The following is a 26,543-nucleotide window of genomic DNA, read 5'->3' on the forward strand; positions in this document are numbered from 1 at the left end:
CGCAAGGCCCGGCAGAATCGGGTGCTGCGGTGCTTCTTCCGTCCCGCATCCCACACGCGTGTCTCCTCCCGCCTCCCTCCCGTGGCGCCCGCGCTGGGAGCGCGGTGTCGGAGGCCTTGCCTCAGCGACTCGGGTTGCCCGTGGCCAGAGCTCTCTCGGCTGGAAACGGTTTCGCCTGGAGCTCGGAAGGCTTCGCTCCGTGGCCGCTTGGCTCCGCGCCGCCCGCCAGCAGGCCGGGCTGGCCCGCGTCCCGGTCTGCGCCGCCGGTCGCCGCTCCTCCCCGTGGGCGCGGTCGGGCCTGTGCTGTCGGCCAGAGCCTCTTGCGTTGTGTTGGTCTCTCTCGTTCTTGTGGGTTCATGACTTTAGTTCTTTACTCTTCTCCGTGGATTTCAGGAGCGAGCGGACATAATTGCCCAGTTTGCCGTGTTTTATTAGAAATTTAAGTAAATGCTTTTTGGGAGGATCTTTAAACAAAAACCATTCCTGCCGTCGTTTTTCCAGAGCGGTTAGCTACTAGAAAACCGGCCCGTGTGTGCGCGTCTGGGACAGTGGTTCCCTCCTCAGTGTTGCGGGGTGTTTCACGCAAACGTGTCCGCCCGCGGATCGCTGCGTCTGCGGCCGGGGCCGCGGTGCTGACCGAGGGAGGCCGAGAGCTCGCGCCTGTGCGCGGCTCTTACGGTCCTGGAGACTCGCGGCCGGGTCGGCGCCTGCGGCTCCTGTTGCGGGCCGGAGCACGACTCGGCGGGAGGCCGCTCTCGGGTGGCGCCTGTGGTGCGTGGCGGGTACAGGCGTGTGTCTGGCCGCGTGGTCTTTTGTCTCCTCACCTGGAACTTCGTTCATCCTTAACTTCTGTGAGGTAAACGTCAGTCCCGGCCGTAGGGACGGAGTCACGACCCGCTTTGTGTTCGTCGGCGGGTGTCGGCGTTGCCGACCTTCGCTGGAAACACTTCCACCGGTTCCGGAACCTGGAGACGCGCTTCGGCACACGTGGCTGGTGTGTGACGGGACTGGAAAGTATCGCGGCGCCTTTATCGCCGCTGCGACAATGAACGGCGACTCCCTCCTGTGATGTGGAACGTGGTCCGTGGTCACACTTCCTGTCGCCTCGAACGGGCTCGCACAGGCCGGTGGCGACTCCAGCTCCGCGTCCCTGGCGGCCGGCGCGCGCCCCCTCGCCGCTTTCTCGGTGCCGCTCTGGTGTCCACGCAGCCACGCGCATCGCTCGGGTTGCTCCTTGGCGGGGTCCTCTTCCGGCCGCGCTGCCCTGGTGGGGGGTTTGGGGGGCGGCGGGGGCGGCCGGCTGCCTCAGCGTCCGGAGGTGCGTGTGTCTGCGAGGACCCTGGTGGCGGGCTTGGCTCTTCACGTTCCTCAGAGCAGATGACGTCTCTCCCGTCCCGCGTCCGGCGGCGCTGGCTGTGTGGCGGGCGTCCGCGGGCTCCGTGCGCTCTGAGTCGGCGTGATCACGTCTCACCGAATGTTCCAGCGCCGTCCAAGGCCCTTTTCGTCATGTCCTGCATGTGGGAGACGCGAGTGACACCCTCCCTCTTCTGTTGCCGGCTTCCGCTCCTCTCTGAGGGAGAACTTGCTCTTCGCCCTTTGGGTCCTTGAAATGAGGAAGGACGAAGTTAAGGATTGATGTGTTTCCCCTGCGTGAGTTTTCAGGGGCCGGACTTGCTGGAGCAACTTGCATGGCCTCACTGAAGGGTTTTTTTCCAGCGTCCTCACGAACTAAGGGCTGTTGCTGTGTTTGATGCGTCAGTGACTCCGATGTTCACGCGGACCCCTCAGCGTGCCCGTGGGGTTCTGACACGGGATGTCCCAGATGAGGGAGGAACTGTGGGAAGAACTCAGGCGTTTTCCTCCCCGTGGGAAAACAGTAGTTAGTGTCACAGCAGCTGGAGAGGCCGGCCGGCCTTACTGGCGATTGTCATCTTCGGGGCCTTTTCACTGAACAGAGCTGGAAACACGTTATTTAAAAGGAGAAAATAAATCACGAGTTTGTACCTATGATTCCAATTGAAATGGAGGGTTTTTTTGGTTGTTTTTAAGTTAGCTGCTCTGATTTTACACTTCTTTATCATTACCCTTAAAAGCCCTGGGTGTTTCCGGGGCGCCTGGGTGGCTCAGTGGGTTAAAGCTCTGCCTTCGGCTCAGGTCATGATCCCAGGGTCCTGGGATCGAGCCCCACATCGGGCTCTCTGCTCAGCAGGGAGCCTGCTTCCCTTCCTCTCTCTGCCTGCCTCTCTGCCTGCTTGTGATCTCTCTCTGTCAAATAAATAAAATCTTAAAAAAAAAAAAATCCTGGTTTCTAGCCATAGTAACACAAGTGCTTTTTGCCTGCCTTCCCTCGTGTGGGCAACTTCAGGCTGCACTCTCTGTGCTGATACCTGAACGTAGTTTTCTTTGTGGTACTTTTTGTCCTTTTTACATGTCTTGCTCGGGAGATATCAGCCAAAATGTTGTGGGAGTAGATACTGACTTCAGTTTGTCCTTTCATTGTTCTTTCTGGAGACAAGACATATGTTATTTTTCATTTAATATATTTCTAATATTTTTAAAAGCTTCTGGTAGTATTTTCAAGTAATATTTTAAAAGATAGTAAAATTAAAATATGTATTTAGTAATATAATTTAAAACTTTATAATTGTTATACCATATGTGTGTTTTTACACTTTTTAAAATGCCTTTTCTTACTGAAATGGTAGGGCGCTGTGAACATTGTTTTGCACTGTGTTTTCTCAGAATGGTATGTTCTGGAGATCATTCCTAACCGACATGCAGACATCTTTGTCCCTTTAGACAGCAGCGCCAGGTCGGCTGTGTGGACCGCAAGGGCTCATGCAGCCGGGCCCACACTGACTCAGTCAGTCTCAAATCTGGTGTGAGACTTGGGTGTGATTGAAAGCTTGAGGGCCTTGGAGTCAGTGTCTCTGATATACTTAAACGAGAACTCCAGGGTGAGTGACAATTAGCATGAAGTGATTTTGACTCCAATAAGCACCCTGATTTAAACTAACCACTTTCGATGGCAATCTTTAAAATTTATTAAAATTTATTACAGACTTCTGTACAGTTCAGGAATGTTTTCATTTTTATATTTAATTCGGATTTTCTGTGTCTTCCCTGAATATTGAGTATTGGTCAGTCTCACGTGCCTATTTCAGAAATGTGCAGCTCTTTCACAAATGTTTAATCTGCTTTTTTAGCACCTTGACTGATATATGGGAAATTCAGATTTAAAGTGAGCCCGGTATTAACATAAACGGTGTTTTCCTCTGTGTTTACTGCAAATGAGTAAACGGAGCATCCCTGTATTTATCTAAGTGTTTGCTGTTAAGATTTTTATAGTATGCAGTTAAGACTATTCCCCTATTAATAGTAATACTCTCTCTGACTCAGATGTTCTGCCTTACTCAATACGGGTCCTGTTGGAAGCTGCTGTGCGGAACTGTGATGGTTTTTTAATGAAAAAGGAAGATGTCATGAACATTTTAGACTGGAAAACCAAACAAAGCAATGTCGAAGTGCCCTTTTTTCCTGCCCGTGTTCTTCTTCAAGATTTTACGTGAGTGGTAGAGTGTTTCCTTCATAAAATTCAGAGTCCCTGGTGGTTGGCTCCATTTGTAATCCTGAAGATTAGTCTATAAATTTAAAGAATTGTCCTGAGAAACAAACTGAGGGTTTTAGAGGTGGGGGGTGGGGGCTGGGTGAGGCGGGTGTTGGGTTTAAGGAGGGCACGGATTGCTTGGAGCATTGGGTATAATATGCGGACAGTGAATCTTGGAACACTGCATCAGAAACCAGTGATGTGCTGTACGCTTACTGATAGAATGTAACAACAACAGCTCTTTCTAAACTAAAGCAATTCAGTACAAGTGAGGTGCTTGTTTCTTGCACTCTTTATTGAAAACCTGCTTTTGCGAACTCTCCCTCCTTGTTGTCTCCAGTGAGTGAGTGGGTTTCTCAGACTTAGGCAGACCCTTACTGCGCAGCTGCTGTACTGTCCCTCTCGTCTCCCCCATCACAGGAGATGCCCGACTCCTCTCTATCCCTCCTTCCTAATCCATTCTGTCCGCAAGCTCTGTGGACTCTACCTCTGCGATGTGTGCTGAGCCCACAGGCCTCTTAGAGTTTTCTGCCTCTGTCCCAGTGCTGGCCCCGGTGCCCTCCCGGGACTGTCGCTCAACTGTTAGTGGCTCCAGCCAGTTCCCCTGCTTGCACTCTTACTGTCTGTGGTTGTCTTTTCACAGTAGATCATGTGACTTAATTAAAAATGTTAACCAGGGTCCTGTCATTTCCCCGTACGCCAGTGGACGTCCATCACACTTAGAATAAAACCCAGAGTTAGCTAGATAAATAAGAGCCTCCCCTCAACCCCTCAAATCTGGTTTGTATGCCACTCTCTTTACACCCCGTGTGTGTACTGTGAGAGCGCTTAAGATAGCATTCAGGGCTGCAGCTTGCCTGCTCACTCCTGTGTGTCCGGTGGGGCCACAGGTGTCTGGAGGCGGGTACATCTAGTCAGGAGCCCCGGGTCCTGAGAAGGCTCTGGGAGGGAGCGGGGATCTCATGAAGTTTAAGACAGGGAAAGAATTCCAAAGACAGGTCTCTGGAAGTTTTCTTTTGCCTCTAAAAGTCCTCTCTTGTGTTATTTGTGGTACTCAAGTTCTCAGAAACATTGATGCTGATTCTCATGAAACCAGGATATGTGAACTTTGGATAACAAGTGCGTAATCTAACACAAGTTCGAACTAGAAAGGGATACATTTAGATATAAAAATGGATCAGTGTATGTTAATTATTTGAGCCTATGAAAGTACCATTTAGACCATAATTTTCATCATTTTTTATTTATTAGTGGAATACCAGCAATGGTGGATTTTGCTGCTATGAGGGAGGCAGTAAAAATTCTTGGAGGTGACCCGAGAAAAGTTCACCCTGCCCGTCCGACGGATCTCACAGTTGACCATTCTTTACAGATCGACTTCAGTAAATGGTGAGTGAGCACAGATCTTTGTGGAGTCAGCTGTGCGGGGTAGCCAGCAGCCAGCCCCCTGGTTAGGGGAAAGGGCTTAGAGCCAGTTTGTGCCTGAGTGAAGGCTGTTTCAGTCAGTGCACACTGATCTAGAAAAAGAGCCGGTGAAGTTTATGTACTTATGAGTTTAATGGAGCCTCAATTTAGAATGGTATTCATGTTTGTAGATTTCTGCTGCATTTTTGGTAAAAATGAGTGAGCCTAGAACCTGCTTTGTGGAGTGAATTCTTGTTCATTATCTTTTGTTTTTTAACCTACGTGTCGTCAAGAGAGAATCTGAAGATAGGAGGGAGCCATGAATGTCTTTATTCGGTGGTAAAAATCACAGTGCTTACTAAAACTGTTTTTCCACATCTTCTATTTAAAAGGTCCCTGTGACCAAGTTCAGACTAGAGAAGACCTAATTCTCCTATGATCTTTGGCACAGACCACGACGATTGTCCCAGCCTGCGTGCTTTTGCCCTCCAGATTAGTTAGCCCTGTGGCTCTGTGCTGCTTTTAAGTTGTTATATGGGGAAAAACCCACTTGGGTGCTTGCTAAGCGTCATTTAAATTGTCCTGGAAGTACATGAAAATTATTTTCTTAGGCATGTAGAATTGTGTTTTCTTCTCCGCAAATTTAAGTCACCTATTTCTGTTTTGGTTTTTTTTTTTGTAATCTGGGACTCGCTTTTGAAACCTGAGTTAAATGCTATATTAATGTTTGAACAACATTTACTTAGTTCCAGATAACATTGCCATGTGTGTGTTTTTTGAGAAGCTAACATTGTGTCACTTTTAAATGGTCGTATTCTGTTTCCTTTTCTGGAATGCTAGTGCAATACAGAATGCTCCGAATCCTGGAGGTGGCGACCTACAGAAAGCAGGAAAGCTGTCTCCACTCCGAGCGCAACCCAAGAAGCTTCCCTGTAGAGGCCAGACCACCTGCCGGGGACCGTGCGAGTCTGGAGAGCCGGGCCGAAACTCAGGAAGATTTTCTTCGCAGATTGAGAACACACCCATTCTCTGTCCTTTTCATTTGCAACCAGTGCCTGAGTATGGGATTTTTAAAAAATAACTGACTAGTGCTGGGTTATTTTTCAATTACAGAAGCCCCACCTTTTTTCCCTTCCCCTCCTGGTTGCTCTGATGTAGGCTTCTCCCATCCCCAATGAGGCTGGTTGAGATGGTAGTGTCTGAATCCCACACCGATTTCTGTTCCATAGGAAGAAATTTCTTAAGATTTCTCTGTGATATATTTCATTTTTATGACTAATGTAGGCAGAAAAATGGGATCTCATCTTAAACTCTGAAGTTTTTGTTTTAGTGAATCTGTACCATTCACATGTTCTTTATTCATTCATATTGCTTTTATGAATTCCCTATAAAACTATTTATAGTTTTAGCTTTTTTCTCCTACTAGAATTCTTGTTTTTTTCCAGTTGCGTGGAGAGCTTGATGTTAAGAATATTATAATGGTAAAAAGCCGCTTACCATTGCCTGTATGGTGCTATGGGAAGCAGTGAACCTGCCCAGGAAAGAATTTTCTTCTTGGGAGTTGGTAAAATTTGCCAATAAGTAGTTTAAAAAAAAAAAAAATTCTATACTTGAATTTTTGTATGCTATAAAGTTTCCAGATTCTGTTATTTTTAAGAATTATGTTGTTTACCCCGCTATCTGTAGACTGGCAAAAGTTTTTTAAATTAAGTAAGAAAATGACCTACTTCTTCAAATTAAAAAAATGTAACACATGTGAAATTTAGGATAGCTAAGAATAATACCCATGCATATCTTATCCTGAGAGCCCATGATACATTAATTCATGTGTCTGTAAACTGGTTCTTTCAGATTCTCTGTGGTTGTACAGTTGGGGGCTCGGTGTTTCTGGGAGGCCTCCGGTTGTAGTGACCTCACACGCTCTTCCTTTCTGGGAACTCAGTATAATGTGTGGGTTCCTCGGCATCAGATGAGGACAGTTTTATGTAAGCAGCCCTTGTTCCTGTGCCTAGCTGTCCTGTTGTTAGGTGCGTGTGGATGTTTGAGATGAGCATCCCTTCTTACGCAGAAACTAACTTCCTGGAAAGGTCTTACTGATTCAAACACCCTTGAGGGATTTTTTGGTTGCCTTCTCATGACCGGCAGGGTGTGAAATGCGAAGATGGTGTATTTTTAATTAAAAATACAATCTGGTATAACATTTTCCCTTAGTTTTGACTCCAGATTACAAAGAATTTGGATGGGTTGGCCTGTGGTCTCTGTAGGGAGACAGTGGGTCTCTGTGGTGCCACAGGGCCTTGGTGCAGCATCGGGTACAGACCCAGACGAGGAATGGATGGGGAGGAAGTGGGCACCGGAAATCATTGCCGAGTTGAAAGTCGGGTTCTGAGCTTATGAACGAGGGACACTACGTAGCGGTACAGGCTGTGGGATGTACAGTCATCAGAGCAGCTCCCAGAGTCCTCGGGAAAATCTCAGTCAAGATGTGATGGGGCCTTGGAATCACTGAGCTGTGAATCGGTCACATAATCTTTGCGTTTTTAAAAAAAAGTTGACGAGTGAACATCTGTAATGGTCTGGACCCTAGAGGACAGGTACAATTTAAGTTGTATTGATATCCTAGTCAACACTTGATTACCAGCTGGAAGGAAACAGCTTAAAACTGCTAAATCATTCTTTATTTTCATTTTTGTTTATTTTTAAAGATCTTATTTCTTTGAGAGAGAGAACAGCAGGGGGAGGGGCAGAGGGAGAAGCAGCCTCCCTGCTGAGCAGAGCCCCATGTGGGGCTCAGTCCCAGGACCCTGAGATCATGACCTGAGCCGAAGGCAGAGGCTGAACCCACTTAGCCCCCCAGGCATCCCTAGAGATCATTTTTTAAATGTCCGTTAGATAAAAGTAGCGTCCCTAAAGTGGCATAGTTTACTGCTTGGTAGTGGATTGTTTTTATCTCTTAGTTTAAATAATGCATGTAAAATATGTTTATGATCCATGCAAAGTAAACTGCCACTTACACAACAAATAGAACTTCCCACCTTGGGTGAGATGAATGCATTTTTGCTCGGAGCTTTCTGCACGTGCGCAGTATGGCTGTAACGCCACACACCAGGTGTGTGCTCGCTGACACACTCGCTGCTGCCCGCCTCCTCCTCCTCCTCCTTGCAGAGGGGGCCCCGAGGGCGGCTGCTGTGTTACTGATGGTTGCAGTCAGCTCGCACAGCAACGCAGGACAGTACGGTTTGGCGGCTGGGGAAGGCAGAGCCCTGGAAGTAGCTGCCCTGGGTGCTCCTAAGAACAGAGCTTCCTTGTTGAAAGGAAACCACCGATGCCGAGAAGTCTAGTAAATTGCTGTTCTAAGAATTTTTAAAACGTGTTTGTGTGCTTAAGAACAAATACTTAGAAACAAGGCAAGTCTTTTCTGTGATCCATACATTTAATGCTGGATCTTCTTCCTTTTAGACCTGAAACAGTGTTAAAAAACCAAGAAGTAGAATTTGGCAGAAATCGGGAGAGACTTCAATTTTTCAAGGTACACATGATTTGGGGGGAATTTTTATATTTTTTGTATTTTATATTGAAATTCACAGAATATTGATGTGTGATATTTATGTCCTTTAAGGTAATGGGTTTTTTTTAAAAGATTTTATTTGATTTATTTGACAGAGCGAGCAAAAGCAGGGAGAGAGAGAGGAGAAGCAGACTCCCCACTGAGTAGGGAACCTGTTGTGGGGCTCGATCCCAGGAGCTTGGGATCGTGACCGGAGCTGAAAGCAGATACTTAACGACTAAGCCACCCAGGCACCCCTAAATGAGTAGATTTTAAATGCTTTGGGGCAGTAGGACCTTTTCTTCCTTCAGATAAAATCTCAGAAACCCCAGTATATAAAACAGAATGAAAGCAGGTGGCTGTAATTTGAGGTGTGGGGAGGCTTTGTGCTTGTCCCCCACTCCGAGAGTTCTTGGGGCACAGCTCAAAACCACCATTTATCTGGACTAGTCGAACATTTCCCTTTGACTTAATTTAGCTTTAATCTGCACGACGAGTGTATATAGGGTCAGTGTCTGCATTTGTGTTCATGTGTCTCCTGTGATCTTGGACCATGTTGAACATTGGTAAAGTGTTCTTAGTGTCAGTACTAACTCATATTTTGACTGTCAGCACAAACTGATACACTGACACTTGGATTTTTTAAATTTAAACATGATATAGTGGAGTTCAAGAGTTTTTAAGAACGTGGCTGTGATCCCTCCTGGAACTGGAATGGCCCATCAAGTCAACTTAGAGTATTTGTCGAGAGTGGTGTTTGAGGAAGACGACCTCCTCTTCCCAGACAGCGTGGTGGGCACAGATTCTCATATAACCATGGTGAACGGCTTGGGGATTCTGGGCTGGGGTAAGTAATCCACTCACTACGTTTAATTCTCGGGGGAGACGGTGTCAGGAACAGTATGCAGGAGTGTAGGTAGCCGGTCTTTACAGGCTCTTTGAGGCCGTTTCCTCATCTGCAGTAGTGGTGGCAGAACGACTCTGGACCCAAGGATGGGTGGACAGTGTGCCCCGCGCAGCACTGCTGTCGCGGAGTGGCCGTGGCGGACGTTGTGGTTACTCCCTGGTCCGAGTCCCGCGGGGCTTCTCCTGGCCTTCTCCTGGCCTTCCTGAGGACTCCGGATTCTTACAACCTGCTGCCTCTGGCTGCTCCCACGCACGCGTCTGAAGACGAGTCGTTGACTCCCCCGAGTGGGATGTGCGTTCCTGCCTCCTGGCCCGGCCCGGGCTGTTACCTCCGGCGGAATGTGCCTGGTCTCTTACACGGTGTCAGGTCTGCTGACTTCTTTGGTCTCCGCTGTCAGACGGAGCTGCTTCCTGAGGTTCTCAGGTGCTGGGTTCTGTTTTGAGTGTGGAGCAGAGTCCAGACGTCAGATGGTGTTCCAGGGACCAGCATCACAGATGCCACATGTTCCCTGCCTTTAATAGAAAGTTGACACCAGTTTGCTTCAGCCCTGTGACTGGAGTCCTTCTTTTGGGGAGACTGAGTACCGACCACAGTCCAGAGTCCTGGCGGCTCTGAAGGGTGAGGCAGACAGGCGCCCAGGGCGTCCAAGAGCAGACGTTACACCAAGAACACCCGCGCTCTTCGCGTGCTGTGCTCACCGTCTTCTGTATTGCTCCAGGGGTCGGAGGCATTGAGACCGAAGCAGTCATGCTGGGTCTGCCTGTTTCTCTTACTCTGCCGGAGGTGGTCGGGTGCGAGTTGATCGGCTCATCAAACCCTTTCGTCACGTCCATAGATGTCGTGCTTGGCATCACAAAGGTAATTGCGCCAACCGCGTGATGTGGGGGACATTACGTGTGGGGCCCTGTGAGGGCAGGGTTGGGCTCTGCACTGCCTCCTCCGTGCTCTGGCCGTCTTGGTCCTTGCCTCATAGTGACCGTCACAGGAGTAGCCGCAAACACAGAACCCTTCCTTGGCGCTGCTAAGTACAGAAATGCTGGCTGTGCCATTGTTCACTTGACCTGTTGCCTCTTTCATTCCTCACCACGAGCCTGGAAGGGTGCTAGTGTCCGTCCCCATTTCAGTTCTGAGAAAACAGAGACGCCCTCAGGTTGAATGACTTGGCAGAGGGTCACCGGGCTGAGCCGTGACTGCTGGAACAGGACACGTCCGGGCTCCCAGCCGTCAGGCTTGTTGGCCACGTGGGTTAGAGAATCCTGTTGAGGAGAAATAATCGCATCTCTTTAATACCTAACTGAATCATTTGCCCGTTAGAAACTATTTCTCCCCTGGAGAACACGGACTGTAGAAGTGGGCCGCTATCAAGATTGCCTGTCGGCTGGGGCGCCTGGGTGGCTCAGTGGTTTGGGCTGCTGCCTTTGGCTCGGGTCATGATCTCAGGGTCCTGGGATCGAGCCCCGCATCGGGCTCCCTGCTCCGCAGGAAGCCTGCTTCCCTCTCTCTCTCTCTCTCTGCCTGCCTCTCTGCCTACTTGTGATCTCCGTCTTTCAAATAAATAAATAAAATCTTTAAAAAAAAAAAAAAAAAGATTGCCTGTCGGCTGTTCTAACACTTGTAAAGGATTATAGAAAAACGTAACCTGGACTTTTAAAATATTGGTACATGCTATTTAACACATGTACTTTGGAGTTTCCTAGTGAACAGTCATTTGTAAGTCTCCGTCCTAAATTTCTGATTTTCAGTTGCTTTAATGATTAAGTCCATTTTATTAAATAAACGAGTGTAGGAGCTGTCCTACATACAGTGCCAGCTTGCGTCCTGGAGTCTGCACTTTTCTGGTTAGGTTATTGGTCTGAAGGCTTTCAGGATTCTCCGCAGGGAAAGAAAGGGTCCAGCTGCCCTGCAGACATTTCGCACAGAGCCTTCTGCCCTGAGAACGTGGTGGCACCATGCAGAAGTCATGGGTGCAGCGTATGGGACCGAAAGATAAGTTGATAATTGCAGGATTATTCCTAAAGGAAAATGAGTATCTCAGAACGCTTTTGGAGAAATCTGTACTTTCCTTAGGGTAACCTGAGAAGTAATGTCACTTTTTAGACTTCTCTGGCTATGTTTTTTTGTAACAAGATTACATGTCAAGTTTTTTTTTTAAAGATTTTATTTGTTTATTTGACAGAGATCACAGGTAGGCAGAGAGACAGGCAGGGGGTGGGGTGGGAAGCAGGCTCCCTCCCAAGCAGACAGCCCGATGCAGGGCTCAATCCCAAGACCCTGGGATCATGACAGCCCAAGGCAGAGGCTTAACCCAGTGAGCCACCCAGGTTCCCCTACATGTCTATTTTTAAATTTTGGCGTGTTAATATAGAACTTATGTCTGTCACGTATGTTCACATTTATTATTTTCTCTCTTGAGATTCTGTTCTATTCATGATCCTTTTGGATTAATCCCATATTATTTTTCTGAATGTGTATTGTGGCACCTCCTGAATTTGTTGAAACAGTCTTAGCCGAGTGTGTCTCACGTGTGCTGCTCTGGTCCTCAGAGCGACAATCATGAACACAGAGAAACGTCTTAGCCTTTTATACAAGCATGGCTTCAATGGCCCCTCGCCCCTCTGCACTGTCAGGGCTAAATGGGACTCTTGGGTTGAACGTGGCTTTGCTCCAGGTTACCTCGCTAGGCCTCTCCTGCCCCAGACTGAGCCGCGGTGCGGTGTCATTAGGTGAGCCGCTGATGGGGTTACTTAGTAATAACTCAGAAACGTGACTTTATGAGGACATGTGAGATCCTGTCAACATGACGTTTACCCAGAACAAATGATGCTGTAAACACTTGGATCAGGGTTGGTATTCGAAGAATTTTTGTAGCCAGTATGTATTTTATTTAAATGCAGTTTCATCAGCTTGTTAGTGTTCTTTACTCTAAGGTGCCATCAGCGGTTAGTGCTGTTTCACGCCCAGAAAGAAGAAGGGCTGCCCGCTGACACACACGTTGTGTCTGACGTCTCCTCAATTTCAGAGACATTCGTGTGTGGATCTAGCCATTTCCAGCCCTTAGGCGCTTTCTCCCCTGTCCAGTGGTGACAATGGGTCAGTCTTCTGTGGATCCTTTATCTTAAAATACCTGCAAACCCAGAGGGAGTTGACGTTTGATAAGAACAAGAGACCCTCTTTCATGCAGTGTCACTGGTAGGGGTTAAAAACTAGGTCTTGTGCTTTTCCGAGAATCCACGCCGGTCTTACTAACTTTGTGTGCGTTTCTGTGTTTCCCTTTATTTAGCACCTCAGGCAAGTAGGAGTGGCTGGAAAGTTTGTTGAGTTTTTTGGAAGTGGAGTTTCGCAGTTATCTATAGTGGATCGGACCACAATAGCAAACATGTGTCCGGAATATGGTGCTGTCCTCAGCTTTTTCCCTGTTGACAATGTGACATTAAGACATTTAGAACACACAGGTAAGAAGATGAAAGATCAGTAGGGTCAATGTGTTTGTACGTCCAGTGTGTCTGTCTGAAATTTTTCCTAATGAATAGCTACCCATGCTTGGTATTTAATATTCAGGAAATTACCTTATCTTGAAATAGTGGCTTTCAAATAAACTGCCTCAAATGTCTTTAAAGAGTGTTGTGCTCTCAAAACCCCGTCCCTCCCGTGTGACCCATTTACAGTGATGAGAGGGAGGACTCCCGCCACCTGTCAGGGCCTCATTCTGCAGGGAGGACAGCTGTCACAGCCTTTGCGGCGGTCGGAACCGCGGGTTGGCGGGAGGCGGACGTGTGCATCCTCACGGCTCACGGTGTTCCTGTAACAGGAGCAGAGGAGCCACCAGACAGAAGTGTCTGGGGACCGTGCTCTGTCTGAAGAGGAACACAGTTTTGTGAAAAGCGGCATAGGGTTCCAGGTTCCATATCTTTTCTGTAGCCTGATTGGCAGGAGGGTGGACCTTCCTATAGCGACGGCTCAGTGTAGAAAGTAGCTGCAAGCCTCAGACGCGCTCCGGTACCCCTGGCACTGCCCACTGCCCTTTGGCGAGCGACTAGTCTCAGAGCCAAGCTGGGCCAAGCTGCTAGTCTCTGATCGTAAGTGCATTTGGGGGATGTAGTCCAGTAGTCTTTATTTGGGGGCCAGATTTTGTAAGTTAAAGGGTCATTTGGCAAAATGGACCGTTGGTCATTGGGAATGTTGGTAGGAACGGTTCTCATCAAGTGCGGAGCTTCCTTTCAAGGGGATTTGGTTGTTAGAGCATTGAGGGAGAGATGGCAGAGGTGCCTCCTCCCTTGCATGTCACTCTGGCTTGTGTATTAGTGATCTCTTCGTGTAACAGACTTTCCTGAAACTTCATGGCTTAAAACAGCAATAATCAGCTGTGGCTGCATGGTATCCGTGGCGATGATGTAGGCGGCACCATTGCATAGCTCGTCTCTGCTCCGTGATGTCCGTGGCCTCAACCGTGAGACCTTGCGCTAGGCCCCAGGGCCCTGTAGGTCGCTCACCCGTCAGTGGATGCTTAGCTGGGACTGTCCGCCATGTCTGCATGTGTCCTTTCTTACTCAGTGGCTTCTCCAGGGCGGAGTGACCGGGGAGAGCGAGCGCCAGCCAGACAGCCAGGGGTCCGATAGCTGAGTCCATGGGGTCGATTCTGCCCCTTGATGGAGGGATGTCTTGTCACGCTGTAAGCACATACAGCTCGGGTGTGTACTGTCAGGTCATTTGCTGGAGAATACCATCTGCCACCACTGTGTGTTCCCGTGAGGCTTGCAGAGAGCTGCCCGTTGCTAACATCTAGATTCTTTACTCTCCTGGAAGGTCTCGTTAGGCCTCTGGTTTTCTGCTCATGAGACTTCTTAAGCTTCATTCATGTTCTCATTTTGACCTTTATATTCATATTGGAAAGTAATGAGTGTCCTTCGTGGTGGGTGAAAATTATATTCAATGTTAGTGATTTATGTTCTGCAAACGTAATAGGTTTTTTGAGTTTTATAGAACTGACTTAGTATTTCTCAACTTGTCTCTGATTAACTTTTAAAGGGGGGTACAAGTTTTCATGACGGACAGAATTTTTACTACTCTGGAGAGTAATATCAGTAATTTGTAAAGAACATACTCTGAATACTTAGTGCGTCGGGTCTGTTTCTTACGCATTGGAATTCAGCACCCTTACCCTCACAGAGTTCAAAATTTCTTACTGTATTCTTGTCCTTGTTAATTCTTTCTAGGTTTTGACAAGGCCAAACTCGAGTCAATGGAAACATACCTTAAAGCTGTGAAACTGTTTCGACACGACCAGGATAGTTCAGGAGAACCCGCGTACTCCCAGGTGTGTGTGGAAGAGCTCCCCCGTGGCCCGGCCGCCTGGGTGTGGACACCAGCTCCGGGCCTGCACCTCCGCCGACCCCCCCGCCCCCCGCCCCCGACTCCTCCCCCGTTGGCTCAGCTCTGGAGGGGGAGGCTGTTCTGAAGGGCAGACATACGTTAAGCACAAGGTGTTAGAGTGGCTCTGGGCACGCAGAAAGTGCTCTGTGAATGTCATTATCATCTAACCAGTCAGTATTACGTGTGACTCTGCTGAGGTTTTATTAATTCAGTTCTCGTGATTTCCGTTAGTGAATTTTACAACATTTTATTAAGTCTCAGTTTTTAATATTCAGAACACAAAGTTGACTCTTTCTCTCCCTGACCTTTTCCTGCGTTGTGATAAGAGCACCAGGACGTGCCTTTCTGTCCTGGGGGAGCCGGCAGCTGGTTAGTGTCTGCGTGTCGCAGAGATGTGTCATGAGAGGAATTTACGGTTATGTAAGATACTCTGTGATCTAGGCCAGTATTTACCTGTTGGAAATTTGTATTTTCAGGGAAGTTTGAATTTTTATGATCTTCCTTTTCTAGGAGTGTGTCAAGTATCTTCAGCCACTGGGTATTGTCAAAGGTCTGGTTAACTGTTAGCTGTTTTCTTGGGGAGTCATTCTCTGCCCCAGCTGTCTGTCCTCACAGTGTGCATCCCTGCCGGAACTGTATTTCTGTGCTCGCTTGCCTGTCCTCCCTCCAAGAAGGCAAGGAGGCTCCCGGGGGAGGAGCTGGTTGTGGTCTGTAGCTCTGGCCCCTGGAGCTGTGCCCGGCCCGCGGCACACAGGATGGGCAGGCAAGCGAGGCCGCACGGGTGTAGTGCAGACCAGTGTAGCGCCCACAGGACCAGAGTCCGTGTAGCCTTCGGGCGCATCTCTGACTTGACTCCTCGTTTTCTGGTCCCTTCCAGCTCTTTAGTTTAGTGCTTTGTCCACTTTGTAAAGATGGGGAAAGAAGAAGAAAATTGAAAACTCTCACATTGTATAATAAGGAATAAATTTGCTTATTGAAGGCCTGACCAGATTAAAGAAATAAAACTGCAATCTACCAGGACGTTGATTCCAAGACACACTCATTAAGATGTAATGATGGGGGTTGACGGATCCATAAAGTGAAGCGGCAGCCTGGTGGGCATCTGCAGTCAGAGTCAGAGTCGACAGGACTGAAGTATCGGGAAGCCCGTAGCGGAGAGAAACTTCATCTGACCTGTTTATACCCACATAAAATGGACAGAGGAAAATGGTGGCAGTGCCAGAAGAAACGCACAGAAACCTAGCTGGGAGGTTGGATTTTAAGATGGTTTTTTAAAAACTAAGGAATAAAAAGCCCAGGCCTTGCTGGAGGCTGGCCAGCTAGATACGTTGGAACCAGGAAGAGCAGGGTCCTTCTGCTGTGTCCCTCCAGCACCCTGTGTAGCCAGACTTAGTGCCACACACGTGGAAGAAGGAGCAGGGTTTCCTGAGCCCACCTCAGTTGCCACAGAGGAGGCACGGGTGACTTTGGAGCACAGGGGCAGTAGACTGACGGCCCACACAGGCATCTGCTTTATCAGCAGCATCTGTGACATCGGAGAAGAGAAATCAGGGGAACAAAATGCTCTGTGGACTGGATGGCTGGTGTTGAGGCAGTTTGCATGCTGATCTGCTGCTCTCAGATTAGCGAATGTTTGTATGTTTTGTTTCACAGATTAATTGGGATTGTTTCCAGGGTGTAGATCACCATTACAACAAATGTGGATGTATTTATTTTGCTTCAGGAAGTAGTGCTAAATTACAGTCTGTACCTAACAAATTCTCGTTCTTTGCCTTCCTCTGCCTTCTCATTTCCTAGGTGATCCGGATTCATCTGAATTCAATAGTTGCATCTGTCAGTGGTCCAAAGAGACCTCAGGATAGAGTTGCTGTGACGGACATGAAACGTGATTTCCAAGCTTGCTTGAATGAAAAGGCAGGTTACCTAAGCACCATCACCTTTGTCAGTAATTATTGTGTGGAGTGATAGTGGGCGAGTACTTCTTGTGCTGGGGGGCAGAGGGCGAGTACTTCTCGTGCTGAGTGATAGAGGGCGAGTACTTCTCGTGATGAGTGATAGAGGGCGAGTACTTCTTATGCTGAGTGATAGAGGGGCAAGTACTTCTTGTGCTGAGTGGCGGAGGCCAGCATGGGCCTAGACTCAGGCTGCTGCTGTGTTCTCGCATGTGGGGCACACCCCACTGGCCCCTGCACCCCTTCCTATCTGAAGCCGGCAGTCGTTTGGTGCTGTCCCCAGGCCACTGGGAGGGTCAGATGTGTGTCATGCCTGGAGTCGCAGTCGCCCGGTTTCAGGCGCTTGGTCGCGGAGGGGTCTGCTAGGCTGCACTGTGGTCAACGTCTGACCCCCCACCCCCGGCCGCCCCGATGAAGAGACCGCTCTGCCCTCACACCCTGGTTGCTGCATGTACCTAAACAACGCGCAGCCTCTTCGACTTTCAGGGTCTGTGTTTTCCGAGAATCATGGCTCAAATCGGAACACTTGCCCTCTTGAGAACTGGGGTCTGCGCTCTTTCCAGAGCCTCTCTCTGGAATTTATTTGCTGTTGCTGCTGCCGTCCTGCTGTGCAGGAGGAAAGCAGTGTGATGAGCACGGTGCTCCCGGCTCGCTCCCTGCCCCCTGCCTTCCGCACCCCAGTCCACTCCCTGTCCCCGGAGCAGGGCCAGGATTGTGTCCTCTGTTGAGAGTCCCGGTCCGTAGGATCGAACAGACAGCCACAGAGTCCGTAAGATCCGGGTCCTGGGGAGTTCAGAACACCAGCAGGCTTGTGTCGTTACTGTGCACATACCTGCGCTAGCCGACTTAGGATGACCGCATGTCGCGACCTTCAGCACTGCTCACACGTAGGCAGAACTCCAAATCTGTTTCTCTGCACATACCCAGAATGTTCGTATTTGTGTGCATGTTTGTATAGGTGGGATTCAAAGGCTTCCAGATTGCAGCGGAGAAGCAGAAGGATAACGTCTCTATTCGTTATGAAGGAAGTGAGTACACCCTGTCTCACGGCTCTGTGGTTATGGCCGCGGTCACCAGCTGCACCAACAACTGTAACCCGTCCGTCATGCTCGCCGCAGGTAGGCTGTCCCTCACGGCCTTTCCTTCCCGTCCTGGGTGACGTGTACGCTCCTGCCACACTTCTCTTATTTCTTGGATCGTGCGTGGAGACTGGGGTCTGTGTTTGATATTGAGAGACATTCTGAGGGTTTAATGGGGTCTCAAGGAGCCCAAGTTTGATTGAGGTTACTTGTTTTCATTCCACAGAAGGTAAATACTACAGTGTACGCATCCGTTTTAGGTTACCTGTTTCCGTAAATCGAGAAGTAGTTCCTGAGCAGCCCTCTTGATGGCTGAGCCCAGCAGTGCGCTAGAGCCCACCGAGAATACAAGGACAGAAGGGTTGTGACAGGGCTGTTGTGTTGTACAGACGTGACACTGTCCATCGTACCAGGTCCCGTCTGCTGTGTGGAATTGCTGTTAGGAAGGCGCTGGGAAGGGTAGTGAGACGTACTGTGCGTGTGCAAACTAGCAACACGGCGTGAGACCGTGACGAGGCTGCACCGACTTCTCAGTGTAAAGGCTAGTGTGTCAGTGTGATCCTGTGTGTGTTTTAAATGAAACACATCCGCAGAGTAAAATGGACAAAATAGTGAGTGTGAAGTGACACGTTTGGACTTTAACCCTTGCACAAGTTGGAGACTGAGCTCCAAGCGCCGCCCTAATGCATTCCTGTTGACCACGCAGGTCTCCTGGCTAAGAAAGCCGTGGACGCCGGCCTGCAGGTTAAACCGTATATAAGGACGAGCCTGTCTCCAGGCAGCGGGATGGTCACACATTACCTCAGCTCCAGTGGCGTGTTACCGTACCTCAGTAAGCTCGGGTAAGTGAGGGGCGCTGCTGTGCTGTGCGCGCTGGGGTTCAGCAGTGATGGAAGCTCCTGTCGGAGGCTCTCCTGTGCCAAGAGAAGGCGGGAAGGTTGGCTTTGTTGTACTTGTCACCTCTCCACAGCCACACGGCCTGAGGCCTCAGCCCTCCCCCGCTGCAGCCGTTGGCTGGGCAGATCCAAGGAGCAGGGCAGCATCTTGGCCCCTGGGAGGTCGAGGTGTGGCCTCTCGTGTACAGATATACAGACAGATGTGAGGACAGATGCACAGAAGGCGTGGCTCCGGGCAGTGGTGATTTCGTTGTGGAGGTCACTTGTCAGAAGGATCAAAATGTGACAGGCTGTGTCATTAACAGATTAAAGTGTCTTAATCAACACTTTGTGAGGTTACCGGGTTTGTCAAACACGGGTTCATTTGTCCCCAAATTTTGCAGAAACTGACTTTCCCATTTCTCACGGACTCAGAAGAAGTAGCCGTTGGTGGCTGCGTATGCTGGAACCTGTTAACCTCAGTTCCTTTGCAAGACTGATATATTACAAAAAACTTTTTGCTTTTAGAAGAGTGGCAGCAAGTAATTTTGAGAGTCATGCCTGTAATTTCTTAGATCTGCTGTCTGGGGCTTCTGTCAGGGGCTTCCTCTGGGGTTTTGGTTGGTTGGGAACGGAGAGCTCTGCTCGCATTGGCAACCCCAGCTGCAGGGCCCCTTCTGAGGCCTTGGCGTCACTGTCACTGTTGTGTTAAACCCTGGGGGAAGCTCCGTGTCCGTAAAGGTCGTCTCGGCTGTGTTTGGGGAGATGTCCTGTGCCACCTGCAGGTTTTGTGTGTCCGGTTTAGGCAACCCTATCCCCCTCAGGGATGCCCTGTCAGAGTTCTCGTGTTGAGTCCTGACGACACGCCTGACGTCCAGCCAGACAGACCAGTGAGGGTTAACCCGCGCGTCCCATGTGCGCTCCGGCAGCTCGTCCCAGGGATGGCAGCCAAAGACCAGGCCGGCCCTTCCTTGACAAGCATTACGACGTTCTGCTCAATCACATGTGTTTTTCCAAATGCAGATTCGAAGTCGTTGGCTACGGATGCTCAACGTGTGTGGGGAACACGGCGCCGTTGTCGGAAGCAGTTCTCAGTGCTGTCAAACAGGTAAAGACGTGCGCACCAGCAGGACGTCTAAACAGATTTCCTTAACCGTGTATTCTGTTGCTAAATGTGGGCACATCCATATTTCTGTAGTCCTTGCCCCTCTTGGGAAGAGTGAATCTTAAAACGATTGGAAGAATCATTTTTAGATCCTTGAAATAACCCCTGAATAAGGTAGTGAACTGATTTGTTCACAGGATTTGGTGGTTCTGTGTCTAATAACTGGTGGTCTGCTTTTCAGTTGTCTTGCCCTCAGGTGTGGAATATCTGAGGCTGCGTGTATATGATTATCCAAATTTGTACCATTTCTTGAATGCGTATTTGTGTATTTTTTTTTTTTTCAGGGTGATTTGGTTACTTGCGGAGTTTTATCCGGTAACAAGAATTTTGAAGGTCGTCTCTGTGATTGTGTTCGTGCCAATTACCTTGCCTCCCCACCCTTGGTGGTGGCTTACGCCATAGCGGGCACGGTGAACATAGACTTCCAGACGGAGCCTCTAGGTATCTTTCTGTCATTACACAGGCAAACCCACACACGCTCTGCACTCCAGAACTTGTTGTATTTCTGAAATGCTTCTTAGACCGTCTATTCTTTGAATTATTTCAAGAAACCTTATCCTTTAGTTATTCATCTCTGTATTCATGTGAAGAATATAGATGTACAAGGGCTTTGTTTTTTTAGCTGCTTATGCCTGCCGCAGTCTGGTGTTGGTTTCCTTGGTTTTTGGGACAGGTTTTTCAAAAGATGTGAATACCATGAGGGAATTACTTTTTTTTTTTTTTTTAAAGATTTTATTTATCTGAGAGAGAGCACCAGCAGGGGCAGAGGCAGGGGGACAAGCAGACTCCCCACCGAGCGGGGAGGCCAATGCAGGGTTCGATCCCAGGACTCCATGATCAACACCCTGAGCCACCCAGGGGACCCTGGAAGGAATTACTTTTTATACTAACTTTGATGTCACAATGTTCTCTCCAGGCACTGACGCTACTGGCAAGAGTATTTACCTGCAGGACATCTGGCCCACCAGAGAGGAGGTCCAGCAGATGGAGGAAGAGCGCGTCACACCGTCCATGTTTAAAGCACTGAAAGAGAAAATGGAGGTAAGAGGCTCACTTGTATCTGAGGTACTTAAATAAAGGGCACTGTTGATCTCCTATGTCTTTCTGTGAACTTAATAAAAATTAAAATCACATTATTTTGATACAGTGTATAATAAATGATAATCATGTTGTATTTGGAATTTGTAATGATCTAGGAGAATAGCTTAGAGTATTTAAAACCAATCTTAGGAGCACCTGGGTGGCTCAGCTGGTAAAGCGTCTACCTTCAGCCCAGGTCATGATCCTCGGGGTCCTGGGATCGAGTCCCGCATCAGGCTCTCTACTCAGCGGGAATCTGCTTCTCCCTCTGCCCCTCCCCCTGCTTGTGCTCTCTCGCTCGCTCCTTCGCTCAGATAAAATCTTTAGGGAAAAAAAAATGATCTTGATGACTTATTAGAAATATGTAGCGAGCATCCGGAATGCGGGCAGAATTCATAGAAACAGCCTTTGTTTGTTATTCCCACTGAGATGGTGAAAGTCCAGAAGTAAGAGAGAGCGTGGCGTGACCCTCCTGCCCCCGTCTCCCTACCTTACGTCCCCAGAGGCCGTCGGGCACATCCCTTGCTTACGCATCTTTCCAGAGAGGTTCTGTGCACCTAGGAGCAAATGCATTTATTTGCAGTTCCTGAAACAAAACTGAGAACATAGTATGAGGGTAGCAGAGGCACTCACTGAGCAAGTGTTTGTCGGGCGCCTGCTACGTGCGGGGCGCTCTGCTCGATGTTTTGGGATATATCCGTGAACAAAAACCAAACCCTGATGGGGAGAGGCAGGCAGTGAACTGTAGACAGAGTTGTGACGTAAATTACACGACACGCTGAGAAGTGGTAGGTGCTGTGGAGAACTACAGAGCGGGTCGAGAGAGCCGATGAGCACAGTCTGAGGAGGAGATTTACAGAGGCTGTCGGAAGCAGGATGTGTGGCGAGCTCGGTTTTGCAGGAGGTAAAGAAGTTTCCGTACATCTAGACCAAGAGCAGGGCTTTCCGGGCAGAGCGAACGTATGAAGACCTCACGCAGGGACCCTTGATGAGGGCACCGGGGTGGCTGGCGCACGGGGAGTGGGGGCCGTGCCGGGAGCCAGTGTTGGGGAGACGTGGGGATTGACGTCACAGAGGAGGTTTAGGCCGTGAGTACATAGAGTCCTGAAGGAAGAGACAAGGAGCCTCCTCGAGGCCGCACACAGAGGTGTGCTAGGCTCTGTCTCCACGTGGGGAGTGGGGGGAGCCTGGGCGGGAAGGACGGAAGCAGGGGCGCCCGGCCCGCGGGGTCGGTTGTGTGTGGGAGTCTTCGTCTCAGGGTCGTGAGTTTCACTCCCACGCTGAGCGTGGAATTTATTTAAAATAAAATTTGAGGGTGCCTGGGTGGCTCAGTGGGTTAAGCCACTGCCTTCGGCTCGGGTTGTGATCTCAGGGTCCTGGGATCGAGTCCCGCATCGGGCTCTCTGCTTGGCAGGGAGCCTGCTTCCTCCTCTCTCTCTGCCTGCCTCTCTGCCTGCTTATGATCTCTCTCTGTCACGTAGATGAATGAGATCTTAAAAAAATAAATAAATAAAATAAATTAAAAAATAAAATAAAATTTGAAAAATTAAATTCAAATAAAAGGAGGACACACAGAGTCGGGCCAGTTGGTTTGAGCCGTTCTGTGTGCGAGGTGGTGGTGGCGTGGACTTCGGGTCTTGGTGGCGGTGTGGAACCAGGGTGAGACTCAGCGTGGAGTGTGAGGGAGGACCGTGTAGGGACGCACACACTGACCTCAGCAGAGGGTTTTCTCTCAGCCGCGCTCCTGAAAGTGAGCAGTGCGGCCCACAGCACGACCTCTTTGTAGCCACGTGGATTGCTCTTCTTTTTTTTTTTTTTTTTTTTTTAAAGATTTTATTTATTTGTCAGAGAGAGCGAGTGAGAGCGAGCACAGGCAGACAGAGTGGCAGGCAGAGTCAGAGGGAGAAGCAGGCTCCCTGCAGAGCAAGGAGCCCGATGTGGGACTCGATCCCAGGACGCTGGGATCATGACCTGAGCCGAAGGCAGCTGCTTAACCAACTGAGCCACCCAGGCGTCCCTGGATTGCTCTTCTAAGCCCTTGACCCTTTCATTGGATTTTTAAGTCTTTTATGTTCGGTTTATATTAAAACTTAATCTCAGTATATTCATGAAAATCTAGTGTGCTGGAGTTGGATGAGCAAATCTTGATTTATTTTGTCCCAACAATGTCCTAGTGTTCTAGAATGCGCTGTCTTCCTTTCCCAATGAAGAAGGTCTGTTTTGGGGTCCTTCTAATGTGAGGACTTTTTAATTCCCTTGAACGTTTTCACAAGCCTCTTTTTTCTGACTCCATTTTATCTTTTTCTTCTGTTCATCAACCAAACCCCCGTTCGCAGATGGGAAACAAGCGTTGGAATTCCCTGGAAGCGCCGGACTCAGTGCTGTTTCCTTGGGACTTGAAGTCCACGTACATCCGATGTCCTTCATTTTTTGATAAGCTTGTAAGTGTGGTTTCCCTCTTTGATCTTTTCGAGGTTGTTAGGAACTAAAAAAAACTTCAGGGAGGGTGAAAGCCTTTCACGGTTTCTACCTTGTAGACCAAAGAGCCAGGTGCCCTGCAGCCCATTGAAAACGCACACGTCCTCCTCTTTCTGGGGGACGCGGTCACCACAGACCACATATCGCCCGCGGGGAGCATCGCCAGGAGCAGCGCCGCCGCCAAGTACTTGACGAACAGAGGGTAGGTGCACGGGGCCCCTGGTCACGCTCCCTGCCCGGTGAACTGTTTGACCCTTGAGCAGCATGAATGTGATCGGCTTGGACCCACCTACGCTTAGATTCGTTCTGATAAACATGGGCTAGGGCTGTAAGTGTATTTTTTCTTCTTGTGACATTCTCAGCATTTTCTTTTCTCTGGCTGACTTGTCAGAATAGAGGAGGTCACGTGTAGGACACAGAACAGGTGTTCGTTGACTGGGTAAGCACAAGGGCATTCACTTCTGCGGAGTCCGAAGTTCCACCCAGATTGCCAACGGTGTGCCGGGTTGGCCACCCGTACCCTGTGTCGGTTGGGGTTCGGCTGTATGGGCTGCTGTCACGGGAGGTCTGGTCACGGCTGAATCTGCCGTAGGCGGTGACTAGGGTACTTGTAGTCCCTGCTTTTGCCTATAACTTTAGAAATGGAAATTGCTGTTTTAAATTGAGCCCTTCGTAGATTGGAAACAAGATTTTTCTTTTCTTTTTCAATGCAACTTTATTGAAAAGTCAGCTTTGTTTGACCTACCAGGTGAAGCCTGATGGTTCCTGCTGTCGTCAGAGGGCAGAATTTAAATGTGTGTTTTGTGGACTACAGCGCACGTGCGTGACACCAAGCTTGGTCTGTGTCCATCAGAAGATGATAATTTCCGCCTGTTGAGCCTAAAACTTAGAACATGATGTAAACATGATTGATGTGGGAGTTAGAACTCCAAAACCTAGAAAGCTCTGACCTTGTTCCTGCATGATTGGTAGTGTGCAGTTGCTCTGTTACAGAGCTGCGTGGACAGCAGAGACGGACTTGGGGCGTTTTCCAAGTGATGCCTTCCCACCGAGATCACTCAGAGCCCAGCGGCCTGGTCGCACATGTGACAGTGCCGCCAGGCTCTGCTCACCATCGCGTCAGTGCTATTGTGGAATTCGTGTTTGAATTTTTTTCTCTGGTTAACTGTAGTCTGGTATGAATTTAAAACCCTTTTTGGTAGAAGTTGCTAATAGCAGTTCCTTGTCTCATAACTTGATGAGCATAAATCTGTCACACACACAAGGCTTTTATTTGTAGTGGTGAGAAAGTCTTTCTGGTCATGGTTTTCATCGTGGTCGTAACCTAACCGTGGTGGTTAGGGTGCTAGGTCACCTAACCGTGACCTAGCACCCACCAGAAACAGTCCCTGCGCTTCTCAAACAGGAATTGCCCTACGGGTTCTGAGGTGTGAGGACGGATCTCTTAGTTCTCATCAGTCAGGATGTGTTTTGGGTCCTTAGAACCCCTCTTCAGGCTTGTCCTCAAGCCGCTTAAACACACAGGTTTAGAGCACTTACTGCCTTTGCGGAAAAGACCACAGGAGAGACTGGTCGGCGTTGGTTCCTGGTTGTCGCTTGTGCTCGCTTGTTGGGCCCTCAGAGGTCGCGTGTGTTGTGACCAGGCTGGTGGTGACGAGCACCCTCCCGTCCAGCTTACGGTGTCAGCCGCCGTTCCTGGCACGGGGACTCCTGGGGGCCAAGTCACCTCGCGCTGCGCTTTCATGGTCGCGCTGACTGAAAGAAATCGAAGGAGGGTCCTGGTGTTGCATAGGGTTTTGGTAAAAGCCAAGGGGCCCAATGTGAATTTCTGGAAAGGAGTGGAAACTCTTCCCTTTATGCTGTTTCGACTGAGGAAAGGTTGCCTAGGGGCGCTCTGTCCTCAGGCGTCAGGGAAGCCTGTACAGACAACCAGTGCTTCTTGGAGGAATGATTGATTCCGTTATTGACTGGCTGTCTGATGGGAAGAAACTGTGATTTTTTTTTTCCCTATCTAGGTAGTATTTTTTGAGTTCGTAAGTTTTAGAGAAATACGTTAAAATATGTTACCTGAGTTTGTTTCAGAATTGTCTCCTGGGGATAATTCCAGAAGAAAACAGGCAGCTGGGCATTCCCTGTTTTCCCCACGTTTGTATGTGTGTGGAATTTCCCGTTATAAAGAGAGTATTTTTGAGTGAGTTTTAGGGTCCAGAACCACGTGGAGGTTTTCTATCTGAAATGAAACCAACTTCATGACTTGGTCGCAGCCTTACTCCTCGCGAGTTCAACTCCTATGGGGCCCGCAGAGGCAACGACGCTGTGATGACAAGAGGCACGTTCGCAAATATCAAGCTGTTTAATAAGTTCCTCGGGAAACCTGCTCCCAAAACAATTCATTTCCCGTCGGGACAGACGGTAAGGCTGTGCACAGAGCGTTTGGGCAGTCGCTGCCTGGACTCGGGTTTGTGCTGAAGACGCTCCTGTTTGCTTCCGCTCCACAGCTTGACGTGTTCGAGGCGGCCGAGCTGTACCAGAAGGAAGGTGTCCCGCTGATCATCCTGGCAGGGAAGAAATACGGTTCCGGAAATTCCAGAGACTGGGCTGCCAAAGGGCCGTATCTGCTGGTACTGATGCTTCAATTTTATCTTCTTAAAATGGATGTTTAAGTGTTTCCTTTTGTCGGTAACATTCTGTCAGAGTTTATGTTGCTTGTTCGGATTTTTTATGCTGAATTGGAACTCATATTGGTGGGTCTTTTTTTTTAGGGGATCACGTATAATGTTTTGTACTGATCTAGTTGCGTTCTAGTACTCTGGGTTAGATTTGATTTCTGTCGGTCCCACTTGAGGAAATCCGTACAGTGGAGGGAAAGGAGGCCGCAGTCTTAAACGACCCTCTGGAATGCTGATTCGCTGCCCACTGAGAGTTTTACTTGCCCCGCCTCCGCCCTTCACTTTCTCTCTTGGGGGTTCATGAACTCAGAGGTGGGCCGAGGGATGGAGGTAATGGTTCCTGGCCACCTGCTGGGAAGGCACATCTCGCACCCGCGTCCTTGCTGTCGTGGGGGCAGGTGCTACTGGGG

General features: G+C 49.1%; 1 protein-coding gene across 1 annotated transcript in view; it reads left to right on the forward strand.

Moving 5' to 3' along the window:
• The window catches only part of IREB2 (iron responsive element binding protein 2), a 43,277-nt gene that overhangs the window by 11,864 nt on the left and 4,870 nt on the right, over positions 1 to 26,543 (forward strand). The window contains exons 3-20 of the mRNA XM_082736525.1: positions 3,400 to 3,565; positions 4,859 to 4,996; positions 5,852 to 6,070; positions 8,471 to 8,540; positions 9,222 to 9,405; positions 10,184 to 10,323; positions 12,746 to 12,917; positions 14,679 to 14,779; positions 16,633 to 16,749; positions 17,746 to 17,905; positions 18,573 to 18,708; positions 19,765 to 19,849; positions 20,191 to 20,347; positions 20,823 to 20,947; positions 23,323 to 23,427; positions 23,524 to 23,666; positions 25,729 to 25,876; positions 25,963 to 26,085. Coding sequence (XP_082592651.1) covers positions 3,400 to 3,565; positions 4,859 to 4,996; positions 5,852 to 6,070; positions 8,471 to 8,540; positions 9,222 to 9,405; positions 10,184 to 10,323; positions 12,746 to 12,917; positions 14,679 to 14,779; positions 16,633 to 16,749; positions 17,746 to 17,905; positions 18,573 to 18,708; positions 19,765 to 19,849; positions 20,191 to 20,347; positions 20,823 to 20,947; positions 23,323 to 23,427; positions 23,524 to 23,666; positions 25,729 to 25,876; positions 25,963 to 26,085 — 2,489 coding nt within the window. The remainder of the gene's footprint in view (positions 1 to 3,399; positions 3,566 to 4,858; positions 4,997 to 5,851; positions 6,071 to 8,470; positions 8,541 to 9,221; positions 9,406 to 10,183; positions 10,324 to 12,745; positions 12,918 to 14,678; positions 14,780 to 16,632; positions 16,750 to 17,745; positions 17,906 to 18,572; positions 18,709 to 19,764; positions 19,850 to 20,190; positions 20,348 to 20,822; positions 20,948 to 23,322; positions 23,428 to 23,523; positions 23,667 to 25,728; positions 25,877 to 25,962; positions 26,086 to 26,543) is intronic.

This window comes from Mustela nivalis (genome assembly GCF_964662115.1).
Source record: "Mustela nivalis genome assembly, chromosome: 6".
Taxonomy (NCBI): domain Eukaryota; kingdom Metazoa; phylum Chordata; class Mammalia; order Carnivora; family Mustelidae; genus Mustela; species Mustela nivalis.